Raw genomic sequence first — 17,420 nt, forward strand, 5'->3', positions numbered from 1 at the left:
AGCGAGTTCTAGGATTACCGCCACGACAGGCACCAACCACCTTGCGGCCACAGCTCCAATCGGCCGCCTCGACAATAGAGGTACGGAACATCGTCCACTCGGACTCAATGTCCAGCGCCTCCCTCGTGACATGTTCAAAGTTCTTCCGGAGGTGGGAATTGAAACTCTCTCTGACAGGAGACTCTGCTAGGCATTCCCAGCAAACCTTCACAATGCGTTTGGGCCTGCCAGGTCTGTCCGGCATCCTCCCCTACCATCGCAGCCAACTCACCACCAGGTGGTGATCGGCAGAAAGCTCCGCCCCTCTCTTTACCCGAGTGTCCAAAACATGAGACCGCAAATCCGATGACACAACTACAAAGTCGATCATGGAACTGCGGCCTAGGGTGTCCTGGTGCCAAGTCCACATATGGACACCCTTATGTTTCAACATGGTGTTTGTTATTGACAATCCGTGACGAGCACAAAAGTCCAATAACAAAACACCACTCGGGTTCAGATCCGGGCGGCCATTCTTCCCAATCACGCCTCTCCAGGTTTCACTGTCGTTGCCAACATGAGCGTTGAAGTCCCCCAGTAGAACGAGGGAATCACCCGGGGGAGCACTCTCCAGTACTCCCTCGAGCGAATCCAAAAAGGGTGGGTACTCTGAGCTGCCGTTTGGCGCGTAAGCGCAAACAACAGTCAGGACCCGTCAACCCACCCGAAGGCGGAGGGAAGCTACCCTCTCGTCCACCGGGTTGAACTCCAACGTGCAGGCTTTGAGCCGGGGGGCAACAAGAATTGCCACCCCAGCCCATCGCCTCTCACTACTGGCAACGCCAGAGTGGAAGAGAGTCCAGCCCCTCTCAAGAGAACTGGTTCCAGAGCCCTTGCTGTGCGTCAAAGTGAGTCCGACTACATCTAGCCGGAACTTCTCCACCTCACGCACTAGCTCAGGCTCCTTCCCCCCCAGCGAGGTGACGTTCCACGTCCCAAGAACTAGCTTATGTAGCCGAGGATCGGAACGCCAAGTGCCCTGCCTTCGGCTGCCGCCCAGCTCACACTGCACCCGACATCTATGGCCCCTGCTATGGGTGGTGAGCCCATTGGAGGGTGGACCCACGTTGCTTCTTTGGGCTGTGCCCGGCCGGGCCCCATGGGGACAGGCCGGGCGCTCGCCATCGTGCCCCACCTCCGGGCCTGGCTCCATAGGGGGCCCCGGTGACCCGCGTCCGGGCGAGGGAAATCTGGGTCCTTTGTTCGTGTTCTTCATAGAGGACTTCGAGCTGCTCTTTGTCTGATCCCTCACCTAGGACCAGTTTGCCTTGGGAGACCCTACCAGGGGGCATAGAAGCCCCTAGACAACATAGCTCCTAGGATCATTGGGACACGCAAACTCCTCTACCACTTTAAGGTGGCAGCTCAGTGCTAAATATTATAAACGTATCACTTTCCTCTGGCACTGTTCCCCTAGCATTCAAAAAAGCGGTTATTCATCCTCTGCTCAAAAGACCTAACCTCGATCCTGACCTCATGGTAAACTACTGGCCGGTGTCCCACCTTCCCTTTATTTCGAAAATCCTCGAAAAGATTGTTGCACAGCAGCACTTAGTGTCTAACAATCTCTGTGAACCCTTTCAATCTAGTTTCAGGGCAAATCACTCTACGGCGACAGCCCTCGCAAAAATGACTAATGATCTATTGCTAACCATGGATTCTGATGCGTCATCTATGTTGCTGCTTCTTGATCTTAGCGCTGCTTTCCATACCGTCCATCATAATATTTTATTAGAGCGTATCAAAACACGTATTGGTATGTCAGACTTAGCCTTGTCTTGGTTTAACTCTTATCTTACTGACAGGATGTAGTGCGTCTCCCATAACAATGTGACCTCGGACTATGTTAAGGTAACGTGTGGAGTTCCCCAGGGTTCGGTTCTTGGCCCTGCACTCTTTAGTATTTACATGCTGCCGCTGGGTGACATCATACGCAAGTACGGTGTTAGCTTTCACTGTTATGCTGATGACACTCAACTCTACATGCCCCTAAAGCTGACCAACACGCCGGATTGTAGTCAGCTGGAGGCGTGTCTTAATGAAATTAAACAATGGATGTCCGCTAACTTTTTGCAACTCAACGCTAAGAAAACGGAAATGCTGATTATCGGTCCTGCTAGACACCAACATCTATTTAATAATACCACCTTAACATTTGACAACCAAACAATTACACAAGGCGACTCGGTAAAGAATCTGGGTATTATCTTCCACCCAACTCTCTCGTTTGAGTCACACATTAAAGGCCTACTGAAATGATTTTTTTTTATTTAAACGGGAATAGCAGATCCATTCTATGTGTCATACTTGATCATTTTGCGATATTGCCATATTTTTGCTGAAAGGATTTAGTACAGAACATACGTCGATAAAGTTCGCAACTTTTGGTCTCTGATAAAAAAAAACCTTGCCCCTACCGGAAGTAGCGTGACGTTGTCAGTTGTTCACTCCCTCATATTTTCCTATTTTTTCAACGCAGCTAGACCTATTCGGACCATTACCCCATTAATTTGAGCGAAGATGAAAGATTCATGGACGAGGAACGTTAGAGTGAAGGACTAGAATGCAGTGAAATACATATCTTTTTTCGCTCTGACCGTAACTTAGGTACAAGCTGGCTCATTGGATTCCACACTCTCTCCTTTTTCTATTGTGGATCACGGATTTGTATTTGAAAGCACCTGGGATACTATATCCTCTTGAAAATGAGAGTCCAGAACGCCAAATGGACATTCAGTGCCTTTTATCTCCACGACAATACATCGGCGAAACGCTTTAGCTACGAGCTAACGTGATAGCATCGTGCTTTAACTGCATATAGAAACAAAAAAAATAAACCCCTGACTGGAAGGATAGATAGAAAATCAACAATACTATTAAACCGTGGACATGTAACTACACGGTTAATGCTTTCCAGGCTGGCGAAGGTTAACAATGCTGTGCTAACGACGCCATTGAAGCCTACTTAGCAACCGGACCTCACTGAGCTATGCTAAAAACATTAGCTCTCCACCTACGCCAGCCAGCCTTCATCTGCTCATCAACACCCGTGCTCACCTGCGTTCCAGCGATCGACGGAAGGACGAAGGACTTCACCCGATGCGTTTGGCGGCCCGGAGACGTAGGAAGTCAAGGTGAGGTCGCCGGCTAGCGCGTCTGCTCTCCAACAAAGTCCTCCTGGTTGTGTTGCTCTAGTCCGCTGCTAATACACCGATCCCACATACAACTTTCTTCTTTGCAGCCTTCATTGTTCATTAAACAAATTGCAAAAGATGTCCAGAATACTGTGGAATTATGAAATGAAAACAGAGCTTTTTGTATAGGATTCTACGGAGTACCATAACTTATGTTAAACTGACTACGTCACACGCATACGTCATCATACCGCGACGTTTCAGCCGGATATTTCCCGGGAAATTTAAAATGTCACTTTATAAGTTAACCCGGCCATATTGGCATGTGTTGCAATGTTAAGATGTCATCATTGATATATAAACTATCAGACTGCGTGGTCGCTAGTAGTCGGTTTCAGTAGGCCTTTAAGGGTGTTACTAAAACAACTCTCTCGTTTGAGTCACACATTAAGAGTGTTACTAAAACGGCATTCTTTCATCTCTGTAATATCGCTAAAATTTGTTCCATTTTGTCCACTAGTGACGCTGAGATTATTATTCATGCGTTCGTTACGTCTCGTCTCGATTACTGTAACGTATTATTTTCGGGCCTCCCTATGTCTAGCATTAAAAGATTACAGTTGGTATAAAATGCGGCTGCTAGACTTTTGACAAGAACAAGAAAGTTTGATCATATTACGCCTATACTGTATATACTTTTATTTATATATATATATATATATATATATATATATATATATATATATATATATATATATATATATATATATATATATATATATATATATGTATATATGTATACCTATACTGACTCACCTGCACTGGCTTCCTGTGCACTTAAGATGTGACTTTAAGGTTTTACTACTTACGTATAAAATACTACACGGTCAAGCTCCATCCTATCTTGCTGATTGTATTGTACCATATGTCCCGGCAAGAAATCTGCCTTCAAAGAACTCCGGCTTATTAGTGATTCCCAGAGCCCAAAAAAAGTCTGCGGGCTATAGAGCGTTTTTTATTCGGGCTCCAATACTATGGAATGCCCTCCCGGTAACAGTTAGAGATGCTACCTCAGTAGAAGCATTTAAGTCCCATCTTAAAACTAATTTGTATACTCTAGCCTTTAAATAGACCCCCTTTTTAGACCAGTTGATCTGCCGTTTCTTTTCTTTTCTCATCTGCCCCCCTCTCCCTTGTGGAGGGGGGGAGGGGGGGGGGGCACAGGTCCTGTGGCCATGGATGAAGTGCTGGCTGTCCAGAGTCGGGACCCGGGGTGGACCGCTCGCCTGTGCATCGGTTGGGGACATCTCTGCGCTGCTGACCCGTCTCCGCTCGAGATGGTCTCCTGCTGGCCCCACTATGGACTGGACTCTCACTAATATGTTAGATCCACTATGGACTGGACTCTCACTATTATGTTAGATCCACTATGGACTGGACTCTCACTATTATGTTAGATCCACTATGGACTGGACTCTCACTATTATGTTAGATCCACTATGGACTGGACTCTCACACTATTATGTTAGATCCACTATGGACTGGACTTTCACAATATTATGCTAGACCCACTCGACGTCCTTTGCATCCGACTCTGTACCGCGGATGTCGTTGTGGCTTGTGCAGCCCTTTGAGACACTTATGATTTAGGGCTATATAAATAAACATTGATTGATTGATTGATTGATTGAGAAGTGCTGCATCCTTTGGGTCTGACACAACATCACTCAACCGTTAATACAAGAACTAGTAATAGTAGTAGCCTGAGTAGTAGTAGTAGTACTTGCAGTAGAAGTGCTAGTAGTGAGAACAATAGCAGTAGATGTAATAGTAATAGTGGTAATAAAAGCAGTAGTACTAGCAGTAGTAAGAATGGTAGTAATAGTAGTAGTAAAAGTAGAAGTAATCACAGTAGTAATAATAGTAGTAATGATGGCAGTAATAGTAGTAGTAGAAGTAATGGTAGTAAAAGTAGTAGTAATAATGACAGTAATAGTAGCAGTACTAGTAGTAATGGTAGTAAACGTAGTAGTAGTAATGACAGTAATAGTAGTAATAATGTGGAATTGGTAGTAGTAATAGTAGTAGTATAAATAGTAGTAGTAATAGTAGTAATAATAGTAGTTAAAGTAGTTGTAATAGTAGAGGTACTACTACGAGTAGTAGTATTAATGGTAGTAATAGTGGTAAAAGTAGTAGTAGTAGTAGTACAAGTAGTAGTAGTGATAGTAGTAGTAATAGTAATAATGGTAGTAATAGTTGTAAAAGTAGTGGTAATCATAGTAATAATGGCAGTAATAGTAGTAATGATAGTAGCAGTAGTAGTAATAATTGTAGTAATAGTAGTAGCTATCATAAAAAAGTAGTAGTAGTAGTAATAGAAGTACTTGTAGTAATAATGGCAGTAATAGTGGTAAAAGTAGGAGTAGTAATATTGGTAGTAATAGAAGTAAAAGTAGTAGTAGTAATGGTAGTAATAGTAGTAAAAATAGTATTAGTAGTAATACTAATAGTAGTAATAATGATAATATTAGTAGTAGTAATAATAGTAGAAGTAGTAGTAGTAATAATAGTATTAGTAATGGTAGTAATAGTACAAACTACAAAGTCAGTGAAGTTGTCAGGTTGTGTAAATGGTAAATAAAAAGAGAATACAACAAATCCTTTTCAACTTATATTCAATTGAATAGACTGCAAAGACAAGATATTTCATGTTCACACTCAGAAACTTTCTTCTTTTTTGCAAATAATCATGAAGTTAGAATTGGATGGCAAAAAAGGCATTTTTACCACTGTGTTACATGGCCTTTCCTTTTAACAACACTCAGTAAAGGTTTGGGAAGTGAGGAGACACATTTTTGAAGTGGAATTATTTCCCATTCTTGCTTGATGTACAGCTTAAGTTGTTCAACAGTCTCCCTTCTCATATTTTAAGTGAAGTGAAGTGAATTATATTTATATAGCGCTTTTCTCTAGTGACTCAAAGCGCTTTTACATAGTGAAACCCAATATCTAAGTTACATTTAAACCAGTGTGGATGGCACTGGGAGCAGGTGAGTAAAGTGTCTTGCCCAAGGACACAACGGCAGTGACTAGGATGGCGGAAGCGGGGATCGAACCTGGAACCCTCAAGTTGCTGGCACGGCCACTCTACCAACCGAGCTACCGCCCCCATCTTAGCCTTCATATTGCACCACACATTTTCAATGGGAGACAAGTCTGGACTACAAGCAGGCCAGTCTAGTACCAACACTCTTTTACTATGAAGCCACGCTGTTGTAACACCTGGCTTGGCATTGTCTTGCTGAAATAAGCAGGGGCGTCCATGACAACGTTGCTTGGATGGCAACATATGTTGCTCCAAAAGCTGTATGTACCTTTCAGCATTAATGGTGCCTTCACAGATGTGTAAGTTACCCATGTCTTGACCACTAATACACCCCCATACCATCACACATGCTGCCTTTTACACTTTCACCCTAGAACATGTCTTGGCCACTAATACACCCCCATACCATCACACATGCTGCCTTTTACACTTTCACCCTAGAACATGTCTTGACCACTAATACACCCCCATACCATCACACATGCTGCCTTTTACACTTTCACCCTAGAACATGTCTTGACCACTAATACACCCCCATACCATCACACATGCTGCCTTTTACACTTTCACCCTAGAACATGTCTTGACCACTAATACACCCCCATACCATCACACATGCTGCCTTCTACACTTTCACCCTAGAACATGTCTTGACCACTAATACACCCCCATACCATCACACATGCTGCCTTTTACACTTTCACCCTAGAACATGTCTTGACCACTAATACACCCCCATACCATCACACATGCTGCCTTCTACACTTTCACCCTAGAACATGTCTTGACCACTAATACACCCCCATACCATCACACATGCTGCCTTCTACACTTTCACCCTAGAACATGTCTTGACCACTAATACACCCCCATACCATCACACATGCTGCCTTCTACACTTTCACCCTAGAACATGTCTTGACCACTAATACACCCCCATACCATCACACATGCTGCCTTCTACACTTTCACCCTAGAACATGTCTTGACCACTAATACACCCCCATACCATCACACATGCTGCCTACTACACTTTCACCCTAGAACATGTCTTGACCATTAATACACCCCCATACCATCACACATGCTGCCTTTTACACTTTCACCCTAGAACATGTCTTGACCACTAATACACCCCCATACCATCACACATGCTGCCTCTTACACTTTCACCCTAGAACATGTCTTGACCACTAATACACCCCCATACCATCACACATGCTGCCTTCTACACTTTCACCCTAGAACATGTCTTGACCACTAATACACCCCCATACCATCACACATGCTGCCTTTTACACTTTCACCCTAGAACATGTCTTGACCACTAATACACCCCCATACCATCACACATGCTGCCTTTTACACTTTCACCCTAGAACATGTCTTGACCACTAATACACCCCCATACCATCACACATGCTGCCTTTTACACTTTCACCCTAGAACAGTCCCCATGGTTCTTTTCCTCTTTGGTCCACAGTTTCCAAAAACAATTTGAAATGTGGACTCGTCAGACCACAGAACACTTTTCTACTTTGCATCAGTCCATCTTAGATGAGCTTGGGCCCAGCGAAGTGTTTCTGGGTGTTGTTGATAAATGGCTTTGGCTTTGCATAGTACAGTTTTAACTTGCACTTACAGATGTAGCGACCAACTGTAGTTACTGACAGTGGTTTTCTGAAGTGTTCCTGAGCTCTTGTGGTGATATCCTTTACACACTGATGTGGCTTTTTGATGCCGTACCACCTGAGGGATCCAAGGTGTGTAATATCATGGCTTACCTGCAGTGATTTCTCCACATTCTCTGAACCTTTTGATGATATTACGGAGCGTAGATGGTGAAATCCCTAAATTCCTTGCAATAGCTGCTTGAGAAATGTTGTTCTTAAACAATTTGTTGACAAAGTGGTGACCCTCGCCCCGTCCTTGTTTGTGAATGACTGAGCATTTCATGGAAGCTGCTTTTATACCCAATCATGGCACCCACCTGTTCCCAATTAGCCTGTTCACCTGTGGGATGTTCCAAATAAGTCTTTGATGAGCATTCCTCAACTTTCTCACTCTTTTTTGCCACTTGTGCCAGCTTTTTTGCAACAAGTTGCAGGCATCAAATTCCAAATGAGCTAATATTTGCAATTAATGAAGTTTCTCAGTGTGAACATGAAATATCTTGTCTTTGCAGTCTATTCAATTGAATATAAGCTGAAAAGGATTTGTTGTATTCTCTTTTTATTTAGCATTTACACAACTTCACTGCTTTTGTAGTATTCATAGTAAAAGGAGAAGAGAGTGACCTTGAGTTTGTCCTCAGTGAGTTCTTTGTCTTTCTTTTCCAGATCAACTAAAGTTGACTGAAGTTTTTCTTCCAAACGGTCACACTCCATCTCCTAGTGATGACATCTTCCATGAGATCATTGTATGACATCATGTACAGTGTGAAGAACCACTTGGTCTACCTTCTTCTTGACGCACGCCTCTCTCTCACCATCACGCCGCATCCACTCTTCTGCCAACGCCTGCATGTGCACCAACTCCTTCCTCCTCAGCTGCACACACACACACACACACACACACACACACACACACACACACACACACACACACACACACACACACACACACACACACACACACACACACACACACACACACACACACACACACACACACACACACATCAAACAATGCAAAGCAAGAAACATTTAAAAGATAGGAAAGAAGTGCGTCAACAAAGAAATCCGAGTACTTCCTGCCTTTACCTGATCATTGAAGTCGTCCTCCTGCTTCTCCTTCCACAGTTCCAACTCCAGAGCCTTGTGGTACTCTTGTGTGTCCCGTGGGCACGGGGGGGCTGACACAGGAGGCGGGGCTGACACAGGAGGCGGGGCTGACACAGGAGGCGGGGCTGACACAGGAGGCGGGGCTGACACAAGGGGCGGGGCAGGTGTTGGCAAAGGAGCTGCATGTTCACTCTGGTGAGAAGATGACAACCTCTATCTTTAATTTCTCCATCAGGGCTGTCCGCTTAGCTTTTTCACTAGTAGCACTGGTGCTACCAAATTGAAAAAATGAGTAGCACAGAAACATTTTTGTAGAACAACATTTTTTAGGATGAAAATGCATTTGACATTTTCAATAAGATGACTCAAAGGCAGACATACTAGGACTGTAATGTGCTAGCACTGAGACTAAGAAAAGCCATATCCCAATGTAGTTTGACCGAGAGATGGAACTAGTCTTCGACATCTCCAGCATACACAAAAACAAGTACCAACAAGTAAGAAAAGTAGGTTTTGAATTACAGCATCCCAACTTAAGAGGAGTTTTGACATAAGAAAAGAGGAAAAACCTTGAAAATAATATAAGAAAAATCTCCAACCTTCTTTAAAAAAAACATTTAGCGATGCTCAATTCTTCCGCTAACAAATACACAAAAAAGAAAAATATGAAATAAGGTGCCCTGTTTTAGGAGGACATGTTTAAACATCAGCAGCAACATGAAAATAATTGACCTTTAACAATAAACATTATTATAGGACATACACACAATAAACATTATTATAGGACATACACACAATAAACATTATTATAGGACGTACACACAATAAACATTATTATAGGACATACACACAATAAACATTATTATAGGACATACACACAATAAACATTATTATAGGACGTACACACAATAAACATAGGACATACACACAATAAACATGATTATAGGACATACACACAATAAACATTATTATAGGACATACACACAATAAACATGATTATAGGACATACACACAATAAACATTATTATAGGACATACACACAATAAACATTATTATAGGACATACACACAATAAACATGATTATAAGACATACACACCATAAACATGATTATAGGACATACACACAATAAACATTATTATAGGACATACACACAATAAACATTATTATAGGACATACACACAATAAACATTATTATAGGACATACACACCATAAACATTATTATAGGACATACACACAATAAACATTATTATAGGACATACACACCATAAACATTATTATAGGACATACACACAATAAACATGATTATAGGACATACACACAATAAACATTATTATAGGACATACACACAATAAACATGATTATAGGACATACACACAAAGGAACACCAACCTGCCAACTGCGTCATGACTGTGTTCTGAAAATTACTTTTAAAGAGTAATCAATTAAAGTAATTGAACCACTAACAGAATGACTCTTTACTAAATATATTGCAGTTTGGTCTGAGAGCAGAGAAAAAAGTGGTACAGCTAGTTCACCATGATGACAACTTCATCTTTCATTCACGCACACACCTACCTACCTGGGTGGACTGTGGCGCAGGTATCTCTTTGACGTGAACCTGGGTGGACTGTGGCGCAGGTATCTCTTTGACGTGAACCTGGGTGGACTGTGGCGCAGGTATCTCTTTGACGTGAACCTGGGTGGACTGTGGCGCAGGTATCTCTTTGACATGAAGCAGTCCAAAGTCGTCCAGCGTGGCCATGTAGCTCAACTCTGCCACTATCTCACTGGAAGTGTCCCAAGAAGAAGAGCACATATATGTTATGTCCACTGGGGGGCAGCAGTGAAAGAAGAAGAGCCCATATATGGTATGTCCACTGGGGGGCAGCAGTGAAAGAAGAAGAGCACATATAGGGTATGTCCACTGGGGGCAGCAGTGAAAGAAGAAGAGCACATATAGGGTATGTCCACTGGGGGGCAGCAGTGAAAGAAGAAGAGCCCATATATGGTAGGTCCACTGGGGGCAGCAGTGAAAGAAGAAGAGCCCATATATGGTATGTCCACTGGGGGCAGCAGTGAAAGAAGAAGAGCACATATAGGGTATGTCCACTGGGGGCAGCAGTGAAAGAAGAAGAGCACATATATGGTAGGTCCACTGGGGGCAGCAGTGAAAGAAGAAGAGCCCATATATGGTATGTCCACTGGGGGCAGCAGTGAAAGAAGAAGAACCCATATATGGTATGTCCACTGGGGGGCAGCAGTGAAAGAAGAAGAACCCATATATGGTATGTCCACTTGGGGCAGCAGTGAAAGAAGAAGAGTGTAGTAGAATTTCTGACCTTTGACCTATATTGCATGTCTAATGCGAATGTACGCTCATTTGATTTCTCTCCTATTCTGTGCCAGTGGGACAAAAGTGAATGTTAAGTCGTGCCAACCTGTCTACAGAATGTGTTGACTGTCTAAAGGATTCGAGTTGGTATGGAACAGATAGGGATAACAGAAAGACATTGACGCATTAGATAACAAACAATGACGCACAAGAGACATATAAAAAATGGCAGAAGACCGGAACTCGAGAGTGATTTTGGCTTGTGTGTGTCTTGTTTACTCCGGAGTAACATGTGGTCTGTCTGCACGGCCAACTTAATTCAACCTGCACTTCTGATAATGGATAAATAAATTTGTTGTACTAAACTACTTTTGCTGCCTGTTTAAGCTTCGGACAATCCACTACACAAATTGGCGTCACGAACAGGATGGTTTAGAAGCTACAGGTCGACAGCCGCTCCTGCTCTCTCTGCCAGGCAGACAGTGTGTTGCACGCGCGCATCACAAGGTAAGCGTTTTGCTTAAAGTGTAAACATTTTCTGCCTGCAGAGAGCTGGATCGATAAGACTAATTGCTGAATCTATTTTTGATAAAAGATAGGTTTAGTCAGGTTCTCCAAAAACAACCTGGAATGGGATAAATTATGTTTGGATTGAGTTGTTTTATATGTGATCATTTGTCTGTGTGTTTGTTGAAAACTTGTGATTTCTTGTTTTTAACATAAGGGGATTGGTGATAGAATTTTGGTGGTTTGGAATGTAGAAGCATAGACGATGTGAGACGAAAAATTTCTTTTAACCTCTTCATCCTCTGTCGTTGTTGGCAGAGGATGCTTTTTTCTGCAAGTACATTAGGTTAGCCGGAGTTGGACACAGCGAAATTTAAGGCAAGGTTGGCTAACTGGTGTGACATTTGGCCCACACAAATTTATGACGTCTATGAAGGTCCTACGTATCTGTCTATGTGGAAACTGCAGCCGGGTAAAAAGCCTGATATAAGGTGATCGTTCAGTGACTCCGGTAAAGGAGATCAACTGAGCCAAGTTGTCACGAATTTGGAAATTTGCTGCAGTATAGATGGATAGAGTTAAGGGGTCCATATGGTAGAGCTTTGGTGAAACTTGGTGAAACTGTATGGACTGACCAGACATGATGACTGCAGAGCATTGGGTGATTATCAGTGACTCTATGGTGCTTTTATGCTGTTGCCGTGTATTGGTCAGGGAGTAAAACCAGGGGCTGCTCCGCTGAACGGGTTAATCGCCGTTGTATGAGTAACGATGGGACCTGTGTTTGTTAATGAGACGGCCGATTCCACAAAAGCACGCGTGCATTAGTTGTTTATATTGGTCCGGACCAGGGGGGCGTGGTTTGTGGGATAAAAATGTGTGTTTTTTAAATTTATATATATATATCTGCGTATTGTAATAACATTTGTGTAGCACCTGGTTTCTTATCTGGTTTAAGTCCCATCTGAAAAAATCAACCTCTCCCCTCACGCTTTTCTCACAGCCCCGCTATCTGTAAAAGTTGGGAAATTGTCCAAAATGTGTGTGCGTGTGAGAAAATAGACAAAGTTATGTACAGAAAACACATGAGTGAATGATCCATCCATATAATTATTTTCTTCCGCTTATCAAGAGGTTGGATCGCGGAGGCAGCAGCCTAAGCAGGGAAGCTCCCCCCCTTTGGCGCTGCGAGCGAATTCCTGTCATTTGAATTTGTTTTAAACTATACTGGTGATTGTGACTGTGCGATATTACAGTTGTTTTACACACTGAGATTTTGAGTACGGGAAAAAAGGCTCTTGCTCGCTGGTAAATTCTCTGTGTGAGTGACTGTGTGACGCATATAAAGAAAAAAAAAAAAAAAGAAAAAAAAAGGAGTCTCAGCTGGGAGACATTTTGAGATAAGAGTGTGTGTGTGTGACGAGGCTGTGTGAGTGACAGCTGCGTGAGGCGTGGGCCGAAGAGGTGCGACAATGTTAGGATAGCATTGAGTTAGGTTAGCATTAAGCTAGGTTAGCATTGAGTTAGCATAGCATTGGATTAGTTTAGCATTGAGCTAGGTTTAAAGAATACAAAAATAAATGAATAATATAACGTGCAGACATTTCTTATTCAGCATGTGTTTTACTTTATACCGAATAGCAATGGATTTGGATATTTTTCTTTAATATGTTCAATATGCGGCTTCCAACATATTAATGATCAATTACTATTCTCAAGAATGTAGTTCATATACTCTGTCAATTTCCACTTGATTCAACTTTAATTTTTGTTTCACAATTTGACTTTGCACCCTGGACAGGTCGCCACCTCATCACAGGGCCAACACAGATAGATAGACAGACAACATTCACACACTAGGGCAAATTTAGTCTTATTAATTTCTACATATTGAGATCTATTACTTAAAATAACTACTTAACCACTATTGTGAAACACCTTTCTAATTTATGGGAGTATTGGGATAGGATTGAGGAAGATGTCTGCTGTGGTGGTGGTTAGTTTGGAAATTAATTTAATAAAAGTAACTTTAAAGTACAGTCTGACATTTTAGTTTGTAGTAATTTATAGTTTTATTTAGACATTGCAGTACACCATAACATACGCCCGGGAATCGTTTTTGGTGATTTGGCTCCAAAATTTTTTGTGGTCTTTGGTGTGACTCGGCCGGGGTTTTGAACTTGCGACCTGCCGATCTCAGGGCGGACACTCTAACCACTAGGCCACTGAGATGAAGGAGGCAAACCAAATCTCAACAGCTTTCTATTAGCTACAGATTTTGAGAGTATAATGCGAATAACTATAACTTTACAACTGTTTGCTGTGAATAGTGTTGAATAATAATTACAAATAACAGCCTACATTAATAATTAGAATAAGAGCCGATATGTAAAGTGTTAAAAAGAGGAGAAGTGTGATTAGGTGTGGCGCTTAGAGCATGGCCTTGTGTGTTTTGTTGTGACTAGGTTGGATAACCAGTCGGAGACATGCAAGGCAAGGCAAGGCGGGGCAGCTTTGTTTGTGTGGCGTTTTTCCAGGAAAGGACAAGACTCAAAGTGCTTCACAGACAACAAAGTGAAATGAAAGAAAGTAAAAGCAAAATTAAAATGCAGACAATAAAAATAAAAACAGTGCGGACGTTAAAAGTTAAAAGATTAAAAGATTTAGCTGAAAGATAAGGATAAACGTGAATAAATACATTCTTTTGTTTTGGAGAGTATCACGCACAGCGGGAGGTCAGAGTGCAAGCATGACAGCTTGCTCGCGCCTACTGATAGACAAATGATAGTTTAAATTAACTTATAGATAATCTTTAAGTGAACTAAAAGGGTACTTAAATACACATGAAGTAGTACGTATAATCTTTGAATTAAGGTTATTGATTAGCAATTAATGGGTTAGTTAAGACTGTAATTTTAAAACGTGATATGCAAAATTGAACTAACCGAGAGGATATGAAAACGATGGGTGTGCATGTTTTGAGTTCCAAATTCTGGAGGAAAAAACCTCAACAAAACGTAAAACCATACAGACGGACTTGGGTGGTAGCCACGGTTGTGCTAGGTCAAGCGAGGGTGGAAAGGATGTGCAGCCGGGGGACTGCCAACTTCTCTGAACAAGACAAGCTCCAAAGTTGTAGCCAGAACATGCTCACAAAAAATACAGGTGTGACAGCAGGACGAACAGCAGGATACAAACAGACCCCTGCTGGACATAAGTGTCAACGGACAATGTTCAACACAATCTTTGAAGCATTCCTTTGTGGTCAACCTGCACACACCTTGTAATGACCTGCTTACCAACTGTGCCCTGACAATTCAATACTGCACAGAAGGAACTTCCTGATGTTGCCTGACAGCACGACATCAGCTGACAACTACTGGGGACGCCTCCCAGGAATGAGTGGAAGACGGGGACTGCTCCAACTGTCCTAGCGCTGGCTGACTGAGGTGCGTCCGTGTGTCCTGCCACCCAAACTGCCAAAGTGTATGATCACCAATTAGACGACTCATAATAGGAGCCTTTTGACTCTTATATATGGTGGGACTCGAGGTATGGCCGCTCATGTGAACTATCCTTACAACAATTAGAATGGTATAAGATGGACAACTAATGACCCACATTGTTCCCTCTGTCCTGCCTACGAAACCAAAAATGTAGGTCAAATGATAAAACAGGGCGTAGCTGCAGCTGATTGAACCGATACGCAAATACCACATTTTCAATTATTTCGGTTGTCTGTTAAAAACAAAGCTATTGGCTGCAATTTGGACACTCCTGCTGTAAGCTACAAGGAGCTAGCAGCTACACAACAGCTGAGCTAAAATAAAATTTAAGCATATCAAAAAAAAAAAATTGTAGTTGCTTATTATTATTACTCAGTAGAAGCATTTAAGTCCCATCTTAAAACTCATTTGTATAATCTAGCCTTTAAATAGACCCCCCCTTTTTTAGACCAGTTGATCTGCCGTTTCTTTTCTTCTCTCCTCTTCTCCCCTGTCCCTTGCGAGGGGGAGTTGCATAGGTCCGGTGGCCATGGATGAAGTGCTGGCTGTCCAGAGCCGGGACCCCGGGTGGACCACTAGCCTGTGCATCGGTTGGGGACATCTCTGCGCTGCTGACCCGTCTCCGCTCGGGATGGTTTCCTGTTGGCCCCGCTGTGGACTGGACTCCCGCTGATGTGTTGGATCCACTGTGGACTGGACTTTCACAATGTTATGTCAGACCCACTCGACATCCGTTGCTTTCGGTCTCCCCTAGAGGGGGGGGGGTTACCCACATATGCGGTCCTCTCCAAGGTTTCTCATAGTCATTCACCGACGTCCCACTGGGGTGAGTTTTTCCTTGCCCGTATGTGGGCTCTGTACCGAGGATGTCGTTGTGGCTTGTACAGCCCTTTGAGACACTTGTGATTTAGGGCTATATAAATAAACATTGATTGATTGATTGATTACATACACAAAGTCGCAGAGAGACAGAAGTCTGTAGAAAGTATTCAGTAACAAACGTGTCCGCATTATTAAACTTTCTACCACAGGAAACATACTGAACAAATACAGCAGTTACTGTCAGACTCTAATCCGGATTACCTTGTCTATCAGAGACATGGTTAAAACCCACAACAACTTTCGTTCTAATTAATGTCCCGGGGGACAAGATTACAGAAAAGACAGATCGAGTGACAAAGGGGGGAGGAATTATGATTTATGAAAGGGAAAACATTAAAAGTAGATCAATTTGAGTATGTTGAAATTAAAATCACATTTTCCTCAGAAATGAATTTCAAGGTAATTGTAGTATACCGATCGACCACAGATAAAGACATTTTTATTGATTCATTTTCAGACATCCTCAAACAGCATAGTATGAAAGAAGTAACGTCATGGGGGACGTTAATCTGGACTGGTTAAATAAAACACGTAGAAAGAAACTTAAGGATATTATAAACGACTTCTACAATGATACAAATGATAAGCAGCCCTACTAGAATTACAATTGGATGACAACAATCAAAGAGAACATCTGTAAATACACAAATACAAAACCAGAAAGAAGAGTGCTAAAATAAAAATACCATTGGATTCTAATAAAGACATGAGGAATCAGCTCTCATAAGAGCAATTATAACAGGTCTAAATACAGATCGTATGATTTTAAAGTTTGGAGGAACAAAAGTTACAATGTTTATGCGGAAGTCTAAGGCTGACTTTCACTTAGAATTAATCAAAGTTGCAAAAGGGAACATTAGAAAGTTATGGAAAACCAGATACAAACTTACGGGAAGAGAGCAAACAAGAAACAACACTATAACATTAAATATCAATGGCGCTACTATCGCAGACAGTCTGGACATAAGTAATAATTTTAATGAACATTTCATCCAGTCTGTACAAACCCTGAATAAAAAGTCCCTCAAAATCAGTACAAATAATTGTCATTTATTCAGGATGGACTAATTTTAGAATTAACAAATGAAACAAAGTTAAACAAAATCTTCACTGCATTATCAGACTC

The 17,420-nt window shown here is 42.1% G+C and overlaps 1 protein-coding gene across 3 annotated transcripts in view; it reads right to left on the bottom strand.

Annotated features, from left to right (window-relative positions):
- The window catches only part of LOC133632717 (centrosomal protein of 120 kDa-like), a 52,030-nt gene that overhangs the window by 13,520 nt on the left and 21,090 nt on the right, over positions 1–17,420 (bottom strand). For all 3 annotated transcript variants that reach the window (XR_009821694.1, XM_062025325.1, XM_062025326.1), the window contains exons 12-15: positions 10,647–10,854; positions 9,045–9,257; positions 8,742–8,831; positions 8,580–8,672 (exon numbers count right to left, since the gene is read on the bottom strand). Coding sequence is in view for 2 of the 3 variants with exons in the window: in XM_062025325.1 (XP_061881309.1) it covers positions 8,580–8,672; positions 8,742–8,831; positions 9,045–9,257; positions 10,647–10,854 (604 nt within the window). In the remaining variant the exon portion in view is untranslated. The remainder of the gene's footprint in view (positions 1–8,579; positions 8,673–8,741; positions 8,832–9,044; positions 9,258–10,646; positions 10,855–17,420) is intronic.

This window comes from Entelurus aequoreus, linkage group LG17 (genome assembly GCF_033978785.1).
Source record: "Entelurus aequoreus isolate RoL-2023_Sb linkage group LG17, RoL_Eaeq_v1.1, whole genome shotgun sequence".
Classification (NCBI taxonomy): Eukaryota; Metazoa; Chordata; class Actinopteri; order Syngnathiformes; family Syngnathidae; genus Entelurus; species Entelurus aequoreus.